Genomic DNA, 21,588 nt, shown 5'->3' on the forward strand with positions numbered 1-21,588 from the left:
AACAATATTTGTTAGAAAATAGCTACATTACATAATCAATATCACTTTTCATCACACGTCTTACTTTACTAAACTTTTTTTAGTTTGTCTACATTTAATTTTCAGAGTAGATTTACAATAAAAAACAATATATTTTTGGTTTGAACAATTTATTTTAAAACGCAACATTATTTAAGAGTAATGACCCACTTTTATCATGAATGCAAATGTTTATGAAATGCTTGTTTATTTTATCCTGACAATAAAGAATCGATTCAATTTTCAGAGAATATTCTAATTTTAAATACTATATACATAAATCAGATTAAAAATAGAAATTTATTTTAATAATGTTTTAAAATAGTTTCGTTAATGCTGCAAAGGGCAGAATAATTTAATAAAATGTACTGTATGGAAAATATCCATATTAACCAGATAAAATATTACAATTAACAATATAAAATAAAATTATACAAAATTTTTATTTGTAAGTTGCACAAGGATAATTTTTACAGGAGGTGTTTTATTAAAATATTATTTAGAGTACCACATTAAAACACCATCGTAAAAGCTAAACATAACAATTAACAGTTATTTTTAATGTATATAGTAGTAGTTTTTATAGTTAGAATAAGAGGCTTTACTATAGAAGCAACAATAAAAGATAGGACGATAACACGAACACCACATATGAAAGTTTAGCAAAAACTTTTTAAACACTTTCATAATCACCAAGTTTATCTAACTTTAACCCTAGAAATCACCCGGTCAGATTTTATTACGTTTGTAGTTACTATAATAATAATTCATAGAATGCGGTATACCGGATCCAGCGACGTCCAACAATGAAGATAAAAATTGTACGTATCGTCCAGCTAGCGCTTTATGACTGGAGGAATTGAATAATCAATCTCGAGAGGGGAGCAGTGTTATGAAAATGTAAATCCGTTAATTATTTTTTTTATTTTTAGTACGGTTTGGGATGATTGAGCAATCCAACAATTTTTAATTTTTTTGGGTTGGCTTGATTGAACACATACCAATACTCATCAATAAAATGGTATCCTTACTATTTTTAGTTAAAACAATTTGTGCCTGTTATAATAAAGAGTAATTATGTCAATATTTTTATATTATTAATGCGAACATTTAACAATAGGAAACTTACTTACAACACACTGAAAGTGAAAACCAGAATAAAATGCCGACTTTTAACTAAATCTTATAGACTTTTGCTAAATATGGCAACACTACCGAATATCCTCGTGAAAAATTAATATATTGGAAAGCTTTCGCATTGCCATTGAAAATGACGTCATTTAGTAAAAAGTATTTTTGATTTTTTAGTACAAAATATTATTTTTCCAATATTTTGTTGTTTTAACATGTTCTATCGACTGTACCCTTTCCACTAGCCAAAAAATGTTCGGAAAATATTTTCACCTGTAGGGTCTAGTTTTATATTGTTTAAGGATAACAACTTAACTTATTGTATTATAAATCGTGGCAATTATTTTCTAGAATTGTGTCCTTGGTTGCTTCAACTTTCAGTGTTTAAAATAAATTATTAGCCTCCATAGGCATGAACAATGCAGAAGCCTAAGTATTTCCAAATTGTTTCATGGATGCTTAAAAGCGATCTCGTTTCACAACATTTCAATCAGTTTTTCTCGTTAACTTGAAAACAATTAAACGACATTCAACGCAAGTCAGGTGAAAGTTTTGCAATTTGACATGGGCAATAAAAAGAATGTGATCCCGAGTTACGCTACAATACGTTTTAGTATTTTTCTTATTTTATCATCAGTATCTACATGACATTAATTAACACCCTGTATATATATTTGAATTTTTACTTAGGTTTAATATTTATTTAAATAGTGAGATATAGCTAACATTATGAATTCGTGATAACAAAATAAATTTTACTGATAAATATAATTGACATCTAAAAAGCGGCTTTAATAATATTAAAAAATTAATATGCAACATAACATTGATATAATCAGGAATTGAGGCGCAGTCACATTTTTTTTTGTATGTCTATTATACCGTTTAGTTTCCAAGGTATAAAACGCGATATAAATCGATAAATATTAACATGCAAAGAACTGGAAAATAATAATTACTTTCCTTTGAACCATTTATACATTTTGGTACTTTGCTTTGTTTATTTATAAACTTCGATAGAGATTAGAGATTAGATCAGGACAAATCAAATACAATATAGTGAAGAAATAGTCCATACTCGCAGTGGAATCATAGATTAAGGTAAAATGAAAATTCTACAGTCTCTCTCCAATTCTTTATCAAACATCATTCTGTTTTATAATTCCCGACATATTTCGGACACAGCGGTGTCCATCATCAGGGGATAAAAAGTTTAAAACTGGTATAAGTTACACACACACCAGGGTTTGAGTTTATTTAAAAAAAAAAGTTTTTTGACATAGACTTGTTTATAAAACAGAATAATGTTTAATAAACAAGTGGAGGGAGACTGTAGAATTTTCATTTTATCTTAGAATACAATATTTTTTGACACTACCTTTCACTGCAGCCACCTCAAAGAAGTTCCTCTATTTTCAACCTACCTAAAACGAACACCAAATTGAGTTGAGATATTTTAAAACTTCGTGAAGTTTTGCAGGAAGTCAGATAGAAAAACGAGAAGGTTCAACAAGAAAGAGAATACATAATTCGCTTGGCATTTTAGAAAATTTCGGAATAACGACCTCACATGTATAACTGATCAAAATGAAAAAAGGCAAAGGTCTACTAATATTTATTTAAAAAAATTACTCCAAAAAAATCGTATCTTAATATTTTGACCCTGTTACGAACATAGAATCAAGATAAATTATAAATAATTCAGAAAATCAACTAAAAATACATGGGTGGTGCATCCAAGAGATGCATTTATTTAATTAAAAAAAAGAACATTGATATTGTCCCTAGACGTTCATTTGTTTCCGTCCTATAAAAGAATTGGTTGCGGTTCATTAGAATTGAAATAGACCTACTAAATTCATATTAAAACCAGGTTTAAAACATTTAGAAAAAATATTGCTTTCTTTAATTTATTAATGTAATATACTTTCGCAAATGACAATTGGGTTAATTTTAAGTATTAATATTTTTTTCAAATAAGCAGAAGTGCAACACCAATTTAAGAAATATATTAGGTAATCCTGCAAGAACTGCAATTTGAGGACGTTAGAATTCTAAGGAAAATTTTATTCCAATAAAATACAGCAAAACAATAAAAATCTTGAAAAATTGCATTTTTATTTCTAAAAAGTAATACCAGGTAAAAGGGCTCCTCTTCTTAGTATAGATTCTTGAGTTAATTCTTGGAAATTATCCATAACAAGATGTAACATATCCAAAGGATTCTTAAAAATTTCTTACTAATGTTTCATTTAAGATCCGAGATGGTTCCTGGTTTCCTACAAAAACTAATTTTAGGTCGCCGGACCCAACAGCTAAGAACATAATTTTTTTCTAGTAAAACATTATTAAACTAAAGAAAGTATTTCTGTGTTTCAACTTCATATCTTAATATATTATAATTGGATAAATGCATTGATTATTGGTTATGTAGTACCTGTGGATTTTCTGATAAGCCGAAAAAAAGGAAGTGTGAAAAATCTTATTATAATTTAAAGCATTTATTATTATAAAGCATTCCTTCAGCAAAACGGAAAGAAATTGGAATGTCTGTTGGTGAATGATTTGATTGATACAACAAAAAATGACTCGCAAAGTGTTAACAAAGTGTTAATTCTTTGAAACAGTCAAGTGCCATTGGAGTGCATCCTAGAATAAAGTTGTTTTATCAGAAAATTTACCATATCTTTTATTAAATATAGGTATTAATTAAATTATTGCAAATAATTAAGTCCAACTCATTAAGTTGGTTGATGTTCCTACAAAAAAACCACAAGAAAACTATTTTTTTCTCTAAAACATTATCATCAGCAAAAAAACTAAAAATTCACGGATACCATGGTAGATATCGGAGGATTATTCTCAAAATTTAAATGTGAGTTACAGAGATATTGCTATTATTGTATACAGCATGATTCGCGACCTCCTGTACATACTAATGTGGAGTAAAAGGCAGGCCTGGATAATGAAATGAATATTTAAATTGATGAATTCGGCGTTATTACCAACATACAGGGTGATTTTCGTATTTTGGTACTTGTTCACCCTGTAGTTCCTAAACGTGGCAAAGTTCCATGGTCGGATTCAGCCAATTCACCAAAGAGGACCTTTAATTGTGAGATAACTTGTACACCGGAACTGATTTTTTTTTTACTTTTTCCTTAAAAACTATATGCATTTCTAAAGAAAAAATGCCACTATCTTGAGTAGCACACCAAATCTTATGTTCAAAAAAAGCTTTACATAATACAAATGTCTTTTTAGCGAAAATGTTTACTGCTTCGCATTTAAAACATATGAAAACTATCTCTAATACTAATAAATTTAAACACTGTCTATTCCAGTTTTTATTCTTAGTTATAAAAAAAATCAAAATCTAGATAAGGACAAAACGCGAGACATAATGTTTTAAAATGGGGAGAAACGCCGAAGTCAACATGGGGATGTCAACGTTAAAATCTATAAAATGTTTTTAAAAGGCTTACCACCGATTTCTTTACATTTTTGTAAATTTAATATCGTCATAATAAAAATTTATCCACTTTATTAATTGATCTCTACTTTCCTACTTTCGGTCCGAACACTGTACACTTTTTGTTTTAGATGCCCCATAAAAAGTAGTTGGCTGAAGTCTGGCGGTTTAGTGGGCTAAGTATGTGGACCTTCGCGTCCAATCCACGGATCAGCAAATTGTTGATCAAAATAATTTTATTGAAAGTATATGCCTCTTAAATATACTTCTTCTAACAACCCCGTTAAAATATTTTTAAGAAAGTCTAAATACACAACAGCCGTTAGTCGTTCGGGGAAAAAATATGATTCAATTAAACAAGAAATTATCAAGCCGCACCAAACATTCACTGAAAACTTCAGAATCACGATCAGAATTAGCCAATGATGCCAAATGGGGGTTTTCATTTGCCCATACATAAGAGTTTCTTGAATTAAAGACTCCATGCCTTGTGAATTGGGCTTCATTAGTAAATAGCGTTAAAAATATATAAATATTTAAAATGTAAATTTTACATTTACTTAGTATTTTATTTAGAAGTATAATAGCTAAAAATATGTAAATCCGCCTTACTTTAAGCAACTATATTGCCAAAAATTTTGATAATTTACTCACCTTACACCTAAACTGGCTGAAGTACTGGCAGCGCATTTGGCCATTTGCTTGGTTCTCTTTTCTGCGCTCGCATCATCACCATGTTGCCTAGTGCCCATTTTCAAATCCAGTATACATGGGTGGTCAAAATGAGAAGTAATATTTTCGAGCATTAAAAAATACTGCTTGTTAGAATTGTCCGAATGGGAAATACTTTTTATCACATCTTTAGGGTTACCCGTGTGGTGAATTCTCATTCTAAAAGCAAAATTAAAACATATGACACTTTAGTCGCGGGTTTTTTGACCACTAGAAATAACTTTAAATATTATTAAAAAAAAACTTACTTCAATACCTCCTCACGTTTTCTTTTCCTATCATTTTTATTCTTGGCATTATCATCGACAAAACTAGGGCTATATCTTTTATCCATTTTTGATCCGCTACATAATGTTGCCTGCATAACCCCTGAAACAATTCGCAATAGAATGTAGTGTCATGAAACTTCAATTATAAAATATTGTCTTATTTATTAATTTCTTTATTTATTTGATATTACAAAAAAATGTGATTTTTCCGGAAATATTAGTAAATGATGATTTAAATAAAAAAGCAGTTACAAAAAATAGAAAGATGAGAAAAGAAGAAAGCTTAAAAGCATACGCCTAAATAATTTAGTTTTTCTTATTATATGTTTGATTCTAGTTGGTCGTTACACCAAAACAGTAATAATTTGAAATAATTCCAATAGCATCAAAATTTAGCGGCCTTCTTTACACTAGTAGAAAAACGGTTTAAAGAAATATTTTATTGACAGACACGTTTAAGAACAAAATAGCCTTAAATCCAACCCGTGAAAGTATAAAAAAGTTTAGCAAAAGTACGATACAGGTCCATACAAACCCATAAGGCTTAAGGGCATGACCGGCAAAATTTTCGGGCATTTTTTCCCTCTCTGCCGTAGCTGGCACTCCGTCGCTCTCGCGGGTGACGCCTCAGACGGTGGACAGCGAGGTGCCCTCAATAAAACAATGAGAAAACGTTTTGTGGAAACAATCAATGGATAATTCACATTCATTCAACATTCACCATCAAAATGTTTGGTCTGAGAACATTTTGTTGCAATAAACAATCATTATTATGAGTATAAAGTATGAAGAAAATATATTTACGAAGATTATTAAGAATTTAAGAAATTATTAGAATCTTTTTTGAGGTACATTTTTTATAGTAAACCCTAGTTCAAATGACAATATTATGTAAATCGTCTTATTTAGATTTATGATTATAAATGTTTGGTAGTCTGACACAATTTCTATAAAATAAAAGGTTGTAACAACTTGTTCTGTACCAAACATATAAAAAAATTCACAATTAACTTTCAAAAATAATCGGTATTATACTTACCACCAGTACATTTCTAATTAGTTTTTACTTACTCTATGTACATATATTTAGCAAGAATTCACCACAACATAAATATTTGTACGCGTAAGTAGCCATGCGAAGGCTTAGAAAAAAGTTAATTCTCAAATTTAATTTAAAAATAGCCAGTCGAGATTATTTTTGGAGTTACTTGATAAATTTCAAATCTAAAGTTAAGTGATATATATTTTAAATTCACTGGAAATTGTATTTAGAAGGAAGTAGCACATTCATACGAACATACACGCTAAATCAAGCAAAAGGTGAAAAAGAAATTAAATTTTAAAAATGTCAACTATCCTTAAATTATGTATGTCCATTTAGAAAAATATTAAGTACTTTGAAATAAAATTGTTTATTACTAATCTATTAGTTGGTGAGCTTTTCGAGTTTTTTATGGCGTAGTTTGGAAATCGATTTTTTAATCCAATCTTTTTTATCTTTAAAGTCTTAAATTTCTCTCAATTCATTGCACTTCATTTTTATGCTTTTCACCTATACGAAATTAATTGTTTACCAAAAAATTTAGTACAATTAATCTAGCATTCGTTTGTGATATATGTAAAGCGCGGTTTTCCACGCATTTTCTTTTTTGAGGAGCTTTAAATTTAATTTTTTAACTAAACGGTAAATACTGCAGAATAGTGTATAGAACAAACAATAAATAATTAAATTCTTCACAATTTACCTTCTAGGAGCAGGTAAATTGCTAAAAAGGTATACAAGCGACGTAATTTTAGATATGGGCCATTATAAGGGAAGGCCTCTCCGAATCCTTCTCTAAAATTGGATTTACCCCATTTTTAAGACGAAAAATGCCAAGGGAGCGCAAAAAAATGGGGACATAACTGTAGTCACTGTTACAAATAATCGATTTTCTTCAAACAATTTACGCGGCGAACTGTAGCTCTGAAGGAATGCATTTTAGGATACATGTTTATAGGAAAAAGTTATCTTGTATATTTTGACTTTACGTATATTTAGTTCTTGTAAGGAAAATTTTGATTAAAATCAATCATTATTGAATGTTGCAGACTAAAATTCTAGCCATACTGATGCCTGGCCACATTTTTAGAAGGTTACTCACAGCTTTTTTGCAATATTCATAAAATCATATTTTGGACCAATCTCGTCCCAACTATACCGCTTTTTTTTTCCTTTGGCATAATCCCAGCTTTTAAAACCAATAATAAAACATTAAAAAGCCACCTAACTAAAACTAAAGATAAACTACCCCCGCTATCTTCTGCGGGAGTTTATAAGATTAGGTGTAAAGAGTGCCCTGCAGTTTACGTCGGCCAGTCTGATAGGATTTCTCCTAGGATTAGTGAACAAAAGGCCCAATATAATAAATTTAAAAATACCGATATCACAATGACCAGATCGGCTTTTGCTAATCACCTCCTTGACTCCAAACATAATTTTCCCGACAGCCAAAATATAAAAATACTTCATCAGTGCAATAAAAGTAAAAGAACTAGACTTGCTGGAGATAATGGAAATTAGAAAAGCTTTTAAAAGCTCAGATCTGTCCTGTGTTAATGAAAGGTTTGAATTTGATGGCCACCTAGTTTTTTATAACCTTAAATAATTTTAGACTCTCAAATTATTGTTAGATTTCTGGAGTGTATAAGGTGATTTGATTGTTTAGTAAACTTCTTTGTACATAGATAGTGCCACTTTATTGTAAGCTTTTTTATTTATTTATATGTTAGGTGTTTTGTGTATGTTATGGTAAGTTTTCGTTAAATTTATTTTCTTCGGGTTACATCATCTTAATTATTATAGTTCTGATGATGCTCTAGTCGGACGAAATATGTAGCATCTTTGGGAAAATGAATGAATTTTTCGAGTTCAAATCAAATTAATGAAAACATTGCTAAATAAGTGGTTTTATTTTTAACTAGAAGAACTGCAATAAGAGGTCTTAACTATCGCTGTGTATCCACCATGAATATTTCGAGTTTAATGACAATTTATGATTAACCTGTATGTAGTCTATAAAATAAAAATCAGTATAAAAACCTAACCCGACCTAAATCTTTAAATATAATAAATCACTCTAATAAAACACCACAGGTGTTTTATATAGTTCTGTATCTTTGACGGCTATTGCAATAGCTGAAATGCACAATATTGTTTATGCACATTTCATTGTAGAGAAAAGGACAACCTTGCTAAACCTTTAGAGTTCCACTCCTCTGCTAAGTATGAACTTTTACACTACTTGGAGCCTAATTAATGTCGTATTGATAAAAAGCTAAAAAATACTTATGCAGCATTATCCTGAATACCAAAATAAAAATCTTTTCAGTCATTTTATAAAAAGCAACACACTCGCATGATGTCTTTAAGGTTTTGTGAATATTTGCGATGTTTTAAAAAATGGAATAAACTTAGTTTTGCGTGAAAAGTAGTTACTAAAATCCCATCCTGCTTAGCAATTAAATCTTTCAAGCACGGAACAAATCTTACAACATTCAGTAAGTGTTTTTTGGTTTAGAATTGGACAAGCGTATATTAAAGCAAACAGCTTTATGAAAAGTAGTAATGAAAAAATTAAAGTAGTAAAACAACACATATTCAACCATAATATTATATGCTTTTAACATATATGTTTTTAAGAGCTGCATTTCTTAAATTGTAGAAGGGTTTAGTTGCAAAAATATTTCACCTTGGAAAAGGCAATTATGAAAAATTAAAAAGAGGAGTAACGCATATGGCATTAGAAATAAAGAGAGAAAATCGAATGCAATTTCATTGTGAGAAAAGTGTTAATCAGAAAAAGAAGAATAACATTATTAAAAAAGTTTAAATAGTAGATGTAATTAGCTATTTGTCATACCTTAAGCGCTTGGGGATTTATTATTTATTCGCTAAACTATTTTCCAACCAATTTAAGATCTTTATATTTTTTTAGGTTCTAAAGTGTGCCAGTTTTTTAAATTACTTTGAATATAGAGCTCATAGAATAAATGTAACTACTGTTGTCTCATCGGGTAATTCACATAAACAAATAATGAAATAATTGAAATTGACTCACAAAGACACATCAAATAATAAATTATTAAATCAAGAAAGTATACATAAATATACGTAAAATAAATATCTGATAAAACTATCAAGAATAATGATTTATACCATCAGCTGATCAAAGTTATATGAGACGTAATAAAAACAAGTATATTGTATACAAATACGTAGCATATGAAATACGCCACTAAATGTAATCCTCCTTGTAAAAAATTGTATCTAATAAAATAATAATTTATAGTCATCCATTATTAGTATGACGTCACAATATATAACTTTTTAAAACTAGTAATATTATTGTGGATTTCACGAAAATTTTTTTAATTTCATTTATTTTTATAATAAATATAAAAATAACAATTACTCAACCTACTACATCTAATAATTTTTATACTTTTTACAATTTAATCACAGCCTATTATAAAGACTAATACATATATGAAGAGTACATAGACTGAAAAATAGTTTTGACTTAAAACTTGTCGTTGTACATTGAAAGAATAAATTTTTTTCTGATTATGGTACCCCTCATATATTTACAATACTAAACAAAAGTTACAACTAAATAAAAGTGTCACTATAATAAAATAATAAATAAATAAAATGTATATCTAGAGTCTTTAAATCTAGTGTCCAGTAAGTAGTACGAAAGTAGTCACTGTGTTTTTGAGAAAGTGTTACTCAGCTTACCTTTGTATTTTGGAACGAACATTTTTATTTCTTGATCTTGGATGTTTTGGTAAAAATCAAGTTCTCGAAAGTTTAGCGGCTTACAGATCGTGCTAGGGTTTAGGACCATCAATCTTGTATGACCACCCACCTAAAAAGAGTGAAATATTTTATTATTACCAGCCAGTTATTAATATTTGAAGAATAATATAAAGGACGTTAGTAGATATCATGTCTTACTTTAAATAACTCTGTGTTCAAATTCCAAAGTAAAAGAGAAAAAAAAACGTTTCACGTAAGTGGAGCAATATGCAGCACATCTCGACCATTTCTAGGTTCAATTTATTTGAATCGGACAATAATTAGTTAGTGAAGGAAATATAGGAGAAAAGCTATCATTCTCTTTTCAACTTATGACTAATCGTATTTGTTTGTAAACAACGAAACTAAGTGTTGAGTCCAATGATGATCAGCTCATTGCTACTCTTGAAACAAGATTGGCATATTATTTTGCAGGCTTCCTTTTAAGAAAGGATCTTCCTTATTAAATCATTCAATGCATTTCCGAAATGGACATCTTCAATTAAAAGAAAAATATAAACACAGCCCTGTTAATGTAAGTTATTAAATGTATATTACAAAATTAATTTCCGTACCCAATACCTTCGTTGGAAAGCTCGATGTTTTTATTTGGAAAGATTTCCCAATCGTGTCATACCTGACCATCAGAAATTCTTAGACATTCACAGCCGCTTTATAAAATATGTATGATTTAAAAGGATTAACGATGCACGCAGACTCTTATTAAAAAGGCAAATCTTTAGAATTATAAATATTAGGACATTTGAAAATAAGTGCTTAGTAAATTGCTAAGGTAAAAATTATTCTTTTAGCTAAACTTCAAATCTCATGAAGATATTAAAAAAAATTAAATCTTTGAATTTTTAATTGCAAAACCGTTTTACTTTTTTAATATGATGCAATAATTATTATGTCCTTCCATTGACATTTTCTGAGAAAAATTGATAAAAAAACATAAAACGGATGTGATGTGGAGATTAATTCCCTCTAACCACTAAACCTCCTATTCTTAAATAAGATCAAGTATATCAAATTCTGTTGAGCTTAACCAAAATTATAAGTACTTATATTAAGAGACATTCTCCCTTCCCTCCTGAACTAATTTGACTTTTTATAGCAAACAAATGATAAATAAAAAAGCTATAAAATTAAAATGAAATTATCGACATGTTCTTTTTTTATACTGGTTATTACGGATGTTTTTATTTCTTGTCCATAGCAATATGAAAGGCATAGTTAGGAATTTAAAAATTAAAGACAAAATATATTAGAATTTATTACATACACTTGACAAGCACGTTGGATCGGTATATCTTGAGATTAAATATTAGAAACTAATAGGTATAAAAACTATAGACAATTTTAAAGCTGCTTTTAATAATAGTTAATAAAGCAATTGTGGAATTGCTGTTGAGGTATCGTGTCATTATTTCAGGTGGACTGTATCAAAATATACTTTCGACGATATATCACATAACTAAGTTGTAAAAAAGTCTTTAAGAAGAAAAACAGAAAAATTTCTACTGCTTTTTTTTTTTAATATAGAGAGTCCTCTAAAGAAATCACTATATTGCTTGTCTATACCTTAGATTCATATGATGCTTACAAATCCAATAAGTTCAAAAAATTCGTGAGTCCTAATCAAACCAGAACAAATATTTTTAGACACTTAGAAATACTAACTGTTCTCACAACAGAAAAATACAATTATTTTTTTATTATACACCAAAATTGCTACTGTCGCGTTTTTGTATTTGTTAAACACTTAAATAACGGCAAAACATCGTAGTAAACTAATAGTGTTTCATTCCTACTTCTTCTAAGTTCCGAAGAACACTAACGTTTTATAGTTAAATTAAATAATTACTTTAACTCAAATATTTCCTTTTAAGCTAATTTTGTCAAGCATCTACTAATAAAAGGAAATTAGATGCAAAACTGAAGAAAAAAATTGGTTACATTGTAATCTTTCTTTTACAAACATTGTGTTTGTAAACATGTACTGACCTCTTTTCAGTTTGCGTCATTTTTACATTATCAAGTATTATCTTAAATCATGTGCAAATATTTCCGGAAAAAAATTAATCTTAATTGTTTCTTTTGTTCTTATGTCAATATCCGATTAAAAAAGCAAAATAGAATAAAAATATCGGAGTTTGTAATAAAACCGGTTATCAGGGTGCATGTGGAAAGTTTTAAGCTTCAATAATAATCAAATACATACTTACAATGCATGTACAAAAATTCTCTCACAGTTTATACATTTTTCCCAAGCCTTATATATACGAAAATCTGAATCGATCTATATTAATCATCAAATTAAAGAATTTAGTATTTAGATAAGCCCGAGAATTTTGAACAATTAAAATAATTTATTTTAAACAATGTTCAATAAATCAGGCTAAGAAGACAATATGCAATTTTATTATATTTAGTTATTTAATAACATAATTTTGATAGCAATTTACACAAAAGCAATAAATGTTATGTGCTGAAAATATTCCCAAATAAGTTTGTTAGTTGTTTGTTTGTTGTTTTTAAGTTACAAATTTACTTGGTAAAAATATTTATATTATGCAACATTTTAAAATATATCATTGTGTGATATACCAGCACAATTATTGACATTTTACTAAAAAATTAGGCGTTTTAGATATTATATATTCTATTCTTTTCATTGATTTGACCATTTGTAATCCATGGTTTTACTTTTTTGTATTTTACTTTTAAATCCTTTTTTTATTTAGATTTTTTTTATTATTTAAGTCAGATATTCACATGCTTCATCAGGATCATTTATGGCTAAAATATAATTACAATTAACTAGTTCAGCCTATTTTATTAGTAGTGTGTAATTAGTTTTTATAAATATTTTTAAGTCAGTGGTATCTTTATTTTCTATGTTGGGATTTAAAGCCTGTATCATATTAATTAAAAATTGCAAAATCTTGAGTAATGGTATCATTTTTCCTGCTACACTGGCATTGTTTTCGGTGAAATCATACATGTTTGATGTCAACTTCTATCTATTGACTAAAAACTCAATTAATCGTTACATAGTTCTCATTTTCTGCCATCAATTTTTCAAAAAAAAAACAAAATAGACAAAGCATTTCCGGATCAAAAGGAGCACGAAGTAGTTACGTTTTGAGGATGCACTTTCATTTGCATTTGTCTTGCGTTTTCCAATCCTCAAATTTTGCGAAGCTCCCAATCTAAAAATGTTATTTTTATTTTATTTCTTTTTATCTGTTGCTAAAGATGTTTTGTACTGACAAAATTTCCGCTTGTTCTCTTATCTATTCGGTAAACAGACGTCACTGCTAATGGATACTAAGCTTCAATGACTGTTTTATTGTTTAAATTTATTATGCAGTGCAATAAGTAATACTCAATTATTGCAATCGGTAACGAATCAATGCTTTTGAACTTTCGGTCATACTTTTTCCAACAGCAGGCGAGGATCTTATGTGTTAGTTATGGATTTCATGTGCCCGAATTTTGAACCAAATGGTAATCGACGAAAACCTGTGGTATGGTATTTGAAGAGATTTAAGTCTGAAGTCGAGTGTGAAAGTTATTGCAAAACAAACAAGGTATTATCCTTTAACCAATACGTGATAAGTTTGGATTTACATTTGGAATTATTATAAGATATTATTATAATTATAAGATACAAAAAAGAGTTTATCTTGGCTTATTAATATTGCTTTAATCAATAAATTATTTTATTTTTATGATTTTCTTAATCTTGATTCTTTTACCTGCCATTTCTCCAGACGATGTAAATTTTTAATTTGGAAAAGAATTGACTAATACCCGAATTATTTTACATAATCACTTGCTTCTTTCCATACTGGTAATATATGTAGATGATATAATAATGATAATGTTCCTTCTAGCCAATAAAATAGTATAATTATGGCTCATTATAAAAAATAAGAACAATCACTTGTACAAAGTAGTAAAAGAGAAGCAATCATTTAAACTTAAAACAGGCAATTAAAAAGTTCGTATAATTATATCAGGCCCAAAACAAATAAATACAAGTATATATTCAAGAAATAATATAACATTAATTTGCGGTATAAAACAACAACTTTATATATGCAATATTTCATAAATTAAGCAAGTTGGAGTGGCTTAGGTTTATATATATTACAACAAAAAGGCTTCATCCATTCATTTTCTCAAAGAGACCAGGTACAACATAAACAAACGTAAACAAACATGTTTGTGAGACCGTGACGTCATTTGGTTATTATATATATTATTTAAAGTTGCAATAATGATTGACACTAGTGTACTTACTTGATTACTTAAAGGCAACAAATCGACTTCATTATTTCCAGGGGTGCTAAGAAGTTGTCTGTCACTTGAACACTTAATTCCATTTTCAGATGGACTAACAGTACTAAAATTACAGCGCTTGCCATTAGGTACATCACTATCTCCCATACCCCACTCCGCCAGAAGGTACACCATCCCTCTCTGCCACTATTATAATGCTTGTGTTGGTCTTTCCGATTAAATATGTCTTTTTTCGTCTTTATTGTAGGCACTCCAAAAATGCAAACTGATCTGAAACAGACAATAATACAAGTCAGACTAACTGGTGACTGACTGCGTAACACCAAACTCAAACAATTGAACTGATTATTATTATCAAACACGCGTAAATTCAAACTAGTATACCGGTATTGAAATGAATAGAGATAACGAGCATGCGAATAAGTTGGTAGAGATAAAAATATGTTTTAAAACAAAATCCTGTGCAACGCAAATGCGTACGTTAAAAATAATGGAAAGGTTACTGGATTGTTTTATGATGATTTTGATGATAAAAACGATCACAACGAGTGACAGGCATAAAGCCGTGTAGTTGTCAAATGTCGGTATGACATTCTTGATAAACAGTCAGAACCCACCTGACCTGCTTGGGAAAAAACCCTGACTTTTTGTCAAATATTAGAATTAAAAATACCTTTTAGTTTGCTAATGAATATTTATGTCGAAAATGAATAGTTGTCCAAGCAGTCAAATATTATAACATTGATGCAACACACAATACAGAAACATAATACGAGTCAGTCAACTTTTATTTATTACTCATTATTGTATATTGATAAAATATTGATTTTTGCTGTAACAGTGTAACGCCCTTCTTATTACCAATTCATCATTAAATTAAAATAGATGAAATATCGGGGATTTCCTCTCAAACTAACCTTGTAATGCTGCTTAAATTTGCATTGGGAATTACTGGCATATATGTGACATAAAAAAACTCTCACAATAGTTAATTAGCAGTTAAAGTAATTTCCCTATCGTAGCCTATAAACTGACACTACGAATTACCTACTTTAGCGTAAAGGAGCCAACTAATGTATTAAACATTTTTTGTGTCCTTGTACAAGGTGATGGGATTTCGACTGTTTTAACAGAAAACTCTAAAAAAAATTGACTTATATGTCATGAGCTCAAATTTAAAAAAAAAATTAAGTTATCAAAATGCTACTATGTCAAACTGTTTGGCCGCTAGGGGGCGTTTCTTGAATTTGGTCGATTTCGGTAATTAGTCATAACTTTTTTGCTATTAAGAATAATTTACTTCTGAAAACACTTTCTCAAAGTACTTTTTAATGATAAATATTTTTATGTTATATATTTTTATACAGGGTGTTTCATAAAGTTGATATTCCAAAAAATGTTTTTTTTCTTATGGAACACATATTATTTTTTTATAAATTCTTAAAGCCTTGAAATCCTCTTTTCAAAAATATGTAACACCATATATCTCATTTTAGCTGTTTCCGATATTACATTGTCATTTTTCCATTTTCCAAATCTTTTAATTTTTATAGAAGTAGGCTTTGGTAAAAAACAGCACATAGAAAATTGTTTATTTCTCCTGTCAGTAACATATTTGAATTTGCTGTATTTAGAGCTATATAGTGCTCAAATATTTAGAGAAATTTTAAAAAATGTATGAAAATTATGAAAAAGTTGACATGTTAAAGTGCTATTTTCTGTCTAATAAAAATTCCGAGGCAGCCAGTGAATTATATTTAAATACCTTTCCTGAACGTCGTCAACTAGATAAAAGAATATTTCTAGTGTTAAAATTAAATCTTGTGAAGCACGGAAGTTTTAAAAAGCCAAGGCCCAGAACTTAAGCTGTTGATGTTGAAGCTGAAATTCAGGAACTTAATATAATAGGTGAGGTTTTAGATCATCCTAACAAGTCTCATCGAGCAGTAGCAGAGAAAATAGGTGTTGAGAAAACCAGAGTTTTAAAAACGCTTAAAAAGCACAAATTTAAACCCTACAGGGTTAGGAAAGTTCATCACCTTCAGGATGGCGACTTTCAGAGAAGAATTGCATTTTGTGATTGGTATGTCAATAAGTGCAGATTGGACGAGAACTTCCATAATAACATTATTTGGACAGATGAAAGCCGAATAGACACTTCAGGAATATATAATAGGTATAATTCCTATTACTGGACTACAGAAAACCCACATGTTGTAGTACGCGCGAACAGACAGGGACGGCTGGGCTTCAATATTTGGGTTGGAATTTTTCGAGGTAGATTTTTGGGTCCTCATTTTTTTAATGAAATTTTGACTGCCCAAGATTATGTAAATATTTTACAAACATATGTTGCACCATTTTTGGAAAATTTACCATTAACGAGAGTTCGAAACACGTATTATCAGCAAGACGGTTGTCCTTCGCACAACGCACGAATTACGACTGATTTTTTAAATCAGGAATTTCGGGATTATTGGATTGGTACTAGGGGACCTATATTGTGACCTGCTAGGTCTTGCGACCTAACGCCGTTAGATTTTTTTATGGGGGAGATTGAAGGATTTAGTTTTTAAAGGAAGAACTATCGAAACACCGGAAGAGTTGCAAGTAGCGACTAGGCAAGCTTTTCGTGCTATTAGACCTCTTGAGCTTATAAACGCTTGTAAATCAGTTAGAAAAAGGTGTTTATTATGTATTCGAGAAGGAGGTGTTTAGTTTGAACACCTACTTTGAAAAAAATGGTTCTAGTTTGTAATATTAGTTTATAATTATTATTAAACTCTGTAAATATGCCTAGAAATTATTGTTAATTGCTTTATTTTTTTATATGTCGAAAAATATTAAGTTTATAATCTAAGTGAAGTAAATGTTTCCATAGCCTACTTCTATAAAACTTAAAAGACTTGGAAAATGGAAAAAGGACAATGTAATATCGGAAACAGCTAAAATGAGATATATGGTGTTATATATTTTTGAAAAGAGGATTTCAAGGGCTTTAAGAATTTATAAAAAAATAATGTGTTCCATAAGAAAAAAAAATTTTTTGGAATATCAACTTTATGAAACACTCTATATGAAAATATATAACATAAAAATATTTATCATTAAAAAGTACTTTGAGAAAGTGTTTTCAGAAGTCAATTATCTTTAATAGCAAAAAAGTTTTGGCTAAATCGACCAAATTCAAGAAACGCCTCCTAGCGGCCAAACAGTTTGAAATAGTAGAATTTTGATAACTTAAATTTTTTTTTTACAAAATTTGAGCTCATGACATCTAAGTCAATTTTTTTCTATCTGTTCGAAAAATACTTTTTTTTTCTATCTGTTCGAAAAAGAGTTTTCTGTTAAAAAAGTCGAAATCGCACCACCCTGTATATCCCTTGTAGAGTATTTCAAGAACGTTATTTTAGTTTTTCTTATATTTTTATTCAACAGTTTTCCTTATGGAGTAAAATTATTATATTAATTAATAAAAAATTACCACGAAATAATTATTAGTTAAAAGAATTTTTGAGAGTTTATTTTTAATTAAAGCTTATGGTTAGTTTTTCACAGGAAATTAGACTTACATACATCTTAGCATAAAAATAATTCAACTACCCAAATATTCTGAACAAAAAATTGGCATCGTACTAGACGGTGAGCTCATTATTTATTATCAAGCTGGTGACGCCTCAAAATAATTTTTAAAACGTTTGGAAAACCACATATATGACGTGGAGTAAGTTTATTAGTACGGAAATTTTAAAAATATGTAAACGGAATTCACTTTATTATTTTGTAATACTACATGCTTGCGGGTATTTTATAAATATAGATAGATAGGCACACTTTCACTTTTGACTGAGCAAGGTCCCTACAAGTGGTTTCGTAAGATAGGTCTATGATAAAGTAAACGCAACATTCAATTGTAATTAGACATCTACATTTTATTATTAAAAACTAGTTTAGTACATCATTAGTTTTTCAAAATTTAAATGAAAAGTTAACTACCAAGTCTTTGATATAATTTTGGGGCTACGTCAAAAACACTACATAACACTAAGAAAACCAAAGTCTTCCTAATATCTTTTGGAGCTTCGAGAAGTTGCGAGCCTAAAATAATTTCAATGCTCCAGCAGAGATCAATCAAAATCAAAGTTCCATTAAAAAACTTGGACAATTTAGTAAAAATCTAGAAGGATTTTTCTAGAGTTCCCTTGTGCTAAGCTGGCTTAAAGTTGTCTAAAAACTAAGAGGTAAACAAAAGTATGGAATTCCGTTAGACATATACATATACAGGGTGTCCCAAAAATCAACGATAAGCCGAAAACGGGCAATAGACCAGCTCTGGGCTGGTTCTCAGGGATAAAAAAAATAAACACATCTATCTTGAGTACTTTTAAAGTTATAGGCATTCATGAAAAAGCGAAAAAAATTGACACTCCCTGTTGATCTTTTTAGTATTGTGGTTACAATTTTTTTAATTTCTTAACAATTTTTTTAATGTAACCCTGAATAACCGATAAATTACAAAACTGGATTCAAACACAACTGTTCATATTTTTTTTTAATTATCAGATTTCAAAGGAACCCAAATGAAGATCGTTATCCAGTTATTACCACCAATTATTTCTAAATGTGTTAAATGTGTTAAATTATTCCCAAATCAAATGGGTAGTGCACGCAGACCGCGCGTGCCCTATATGAGGCCAAAGTCTTACAAGAAGTTGCACGCGATCTGACTACCTCAGTACGTGGAATAGAATCAAGGACAGGTGTGTCTAAAAGTTCGGCACATCGAAAAAAACACAATTTACATCTGTGCCACGTACAACGAGTACAAAGTTTATTACCTCGAGATTACCCGACTTGAATTTTGCCAAACAATGTTGCAAAGACATAGAGAAGATCTGCGATTCTTGGAAAAAATTCCATGGTCCGATGAATCGACTTTAAAGAATGATGGTAGATAAATCCACAACATATACGAGTGGCATGTAGAAAATCCACATTTACACCGAAAGGACCGGTAACAATACCAGTTTTAAGTAAACATGTGGACAGGAATACTTTTCCGTTCGACGATTAGAGTTGCCGGAAAATTTAAACGCCGAAGTTTACCTAGATTTCTTGGAAAATCATTCACCAGACTTACTAGAAGATGTGCCACTTAATATTTACCGAAACATGTGGTTTTAACAACAGGGCGGGGTGAAACAGCGCCGTAGCCGCCATGTTCACGTAACCTAAATCCTTTGGATTTCTTTTAATGGGGAAAAATAAAAGACAAAGTCTACGACAATCCAATAGAAGACGTAGCTAAACTGCGCCGAAACATCAGCACAGCAGACACTAAACAGATCAACAAAGGAAGATTCGCCCAATCAATAACGCGATCTTTTCTGAAAAGGTGTAGAATGTGTATTAGGAATGAGGGCAGACAATTTGAGCATTTGTTGTTACTCTAATAAAGTTTTATTTCATTTACTTTAATTTTTTTTTCATTTATTTATTTTGACTACAATTATGAACTTAGCTAAAAGTAGCCGCATACATTTGACTATGTACTAAAAAAACACTCCTATTGAACCAATAATCTAGCTAAGTATCTTACCATTTTGGAATCTAGATTACCTAAATTAGATACGCCAACTTTTGAAATCACTTGCCAAATATTAAAAGTAATTTTCATTTCCAGGACAGTTAGTTAAACTTGGGAGATAATGGTCAAAAGACACAATTTCACCACTTTCGACACAATTTTCAACACAGTTGTGTTTGAATTTAGCTTTTTGTTTTATCGAAGGGTTATTAAGGGTTACATTAAAAAAAAATTAAGAAATTCAAAACTTTTTCAAAAAACAATTTGTAACCACAGTACTAAAAAGATCAAGGGGGGCTGGCAATTTTTTTCCATTTTCTATGAATGCCTATAATTTTAAAAGTCCTTACGGTAGATTTTTTAAATCCCTGAGCACCTGGTCTATTGTCTGTTTTCGGCTTATCGTTGATTTTTGGGACACCCTGTATATCGTAAAGGGCCCGCCCTAACCACGACCCCATCTCAGTGTCAATCTGCAGTGATAGTCGCCCTGCCTAATTGGTTGTGCGAATGTGGAATCTCTTTTTCAAAGTAAATATATTTTGTAATTGTTTTTTTACGTGATTATACAGAATTTATATTTTTATTGTTATAACATTTTGCGAAAATACTTTTTACCAAAAAAAAAAACAAAATTAAAGAAAAGTACAAAGGGGTACTTTTCTTTAATTTTGTTTTTGGGGGAATGAAATTTATTTTTCATTTGTGCGGTTAAACAAACACCATCCATTATTTGCAAATTTCTATCCAGTATTCTCGTTAATTTTTTTTTCTTTTGTGGGAATTTCTTTCCCAATTTGTTGAAAACATACTCTGAATTCACAACATAACGATACGCTTACCTTATTTCACTGATTTTACTGATAAATGATATCATTTAAAACGTGTACTTGATATTGACAATAGACAATCTGTAGGGTTCCTATAAATTGTATCTTGCAGATTGTCATGAAAATCCTGGTGGTGTGTAGAGGACTTTTCAGCCCACCAAGCAATCTGCAAACTGTCTCTGACTAGGAAAAAACTACGCGTTGTAACTAACTAGTATCCTCACTGGTCACTGTCAACCAAATAGTAATTAGTTCAAATTGAAACTATGCAACAAGCCCACTATCATAGAACCACATACTATCCATGTAAGATTCTCTTGTCAAAACGCAACAGAATGGTTGGTCAATTCCAGCCTTCTCTAGGAGAGATAGGAATATAGATAGTCTAAACACATTAG

General features: G+C 29.8%; 1 protein-coding gene across 1 annotated transcript in view; it reads right to left on the minus strand.

Moving 5' to 3' along the window:
* Window positions 1-21,588, minus strand: part of LOC126741999 (inositol hexakisphosphate kinase 1) — an 85,508-nt gene that overhangs the window by 15,859 nt on the left and 48,061 nt on the right. Inside the window, exons 2-5 of the mRNA XM_050448522.1 lie at window positions 14,774-15,043; window positions 10,403-10,532; window positions 5,602-5,722; window positions 5,276-5,512 (exon numbers count right to left, since the gene is read on the minus strand). Of these exons, the coding sequence (XP_050304479.1) occupies window positions 5,276-5,512; window positions 5,602-5,722; window positions 10,403-10,532; window positions 14,774-14,947 (662 nt within the window). The 5' untranslated portion in view covers window positions 14,948-15,043. The remainder of the gene's footprint in view (window positions 1-5,275; window positions 5,513-5,601; window positions 5,723-10,402; window positions 10,533-14,773; window positions 15,044-21,588) is intronic.

This window comes from Anthonomus grandis, chromosome 11 (assembly GCF_022605725.1).
Source record: "Anthonomus grandis grandis chromosome 11, icAntGran1.3, whole genome shotgun sequence".
NCBI lineage: Eukaryota > Metazoa > Arthropoda > Insecta > Coleoptera > Curculionidae > Anthonomus > Anthonomus grandis.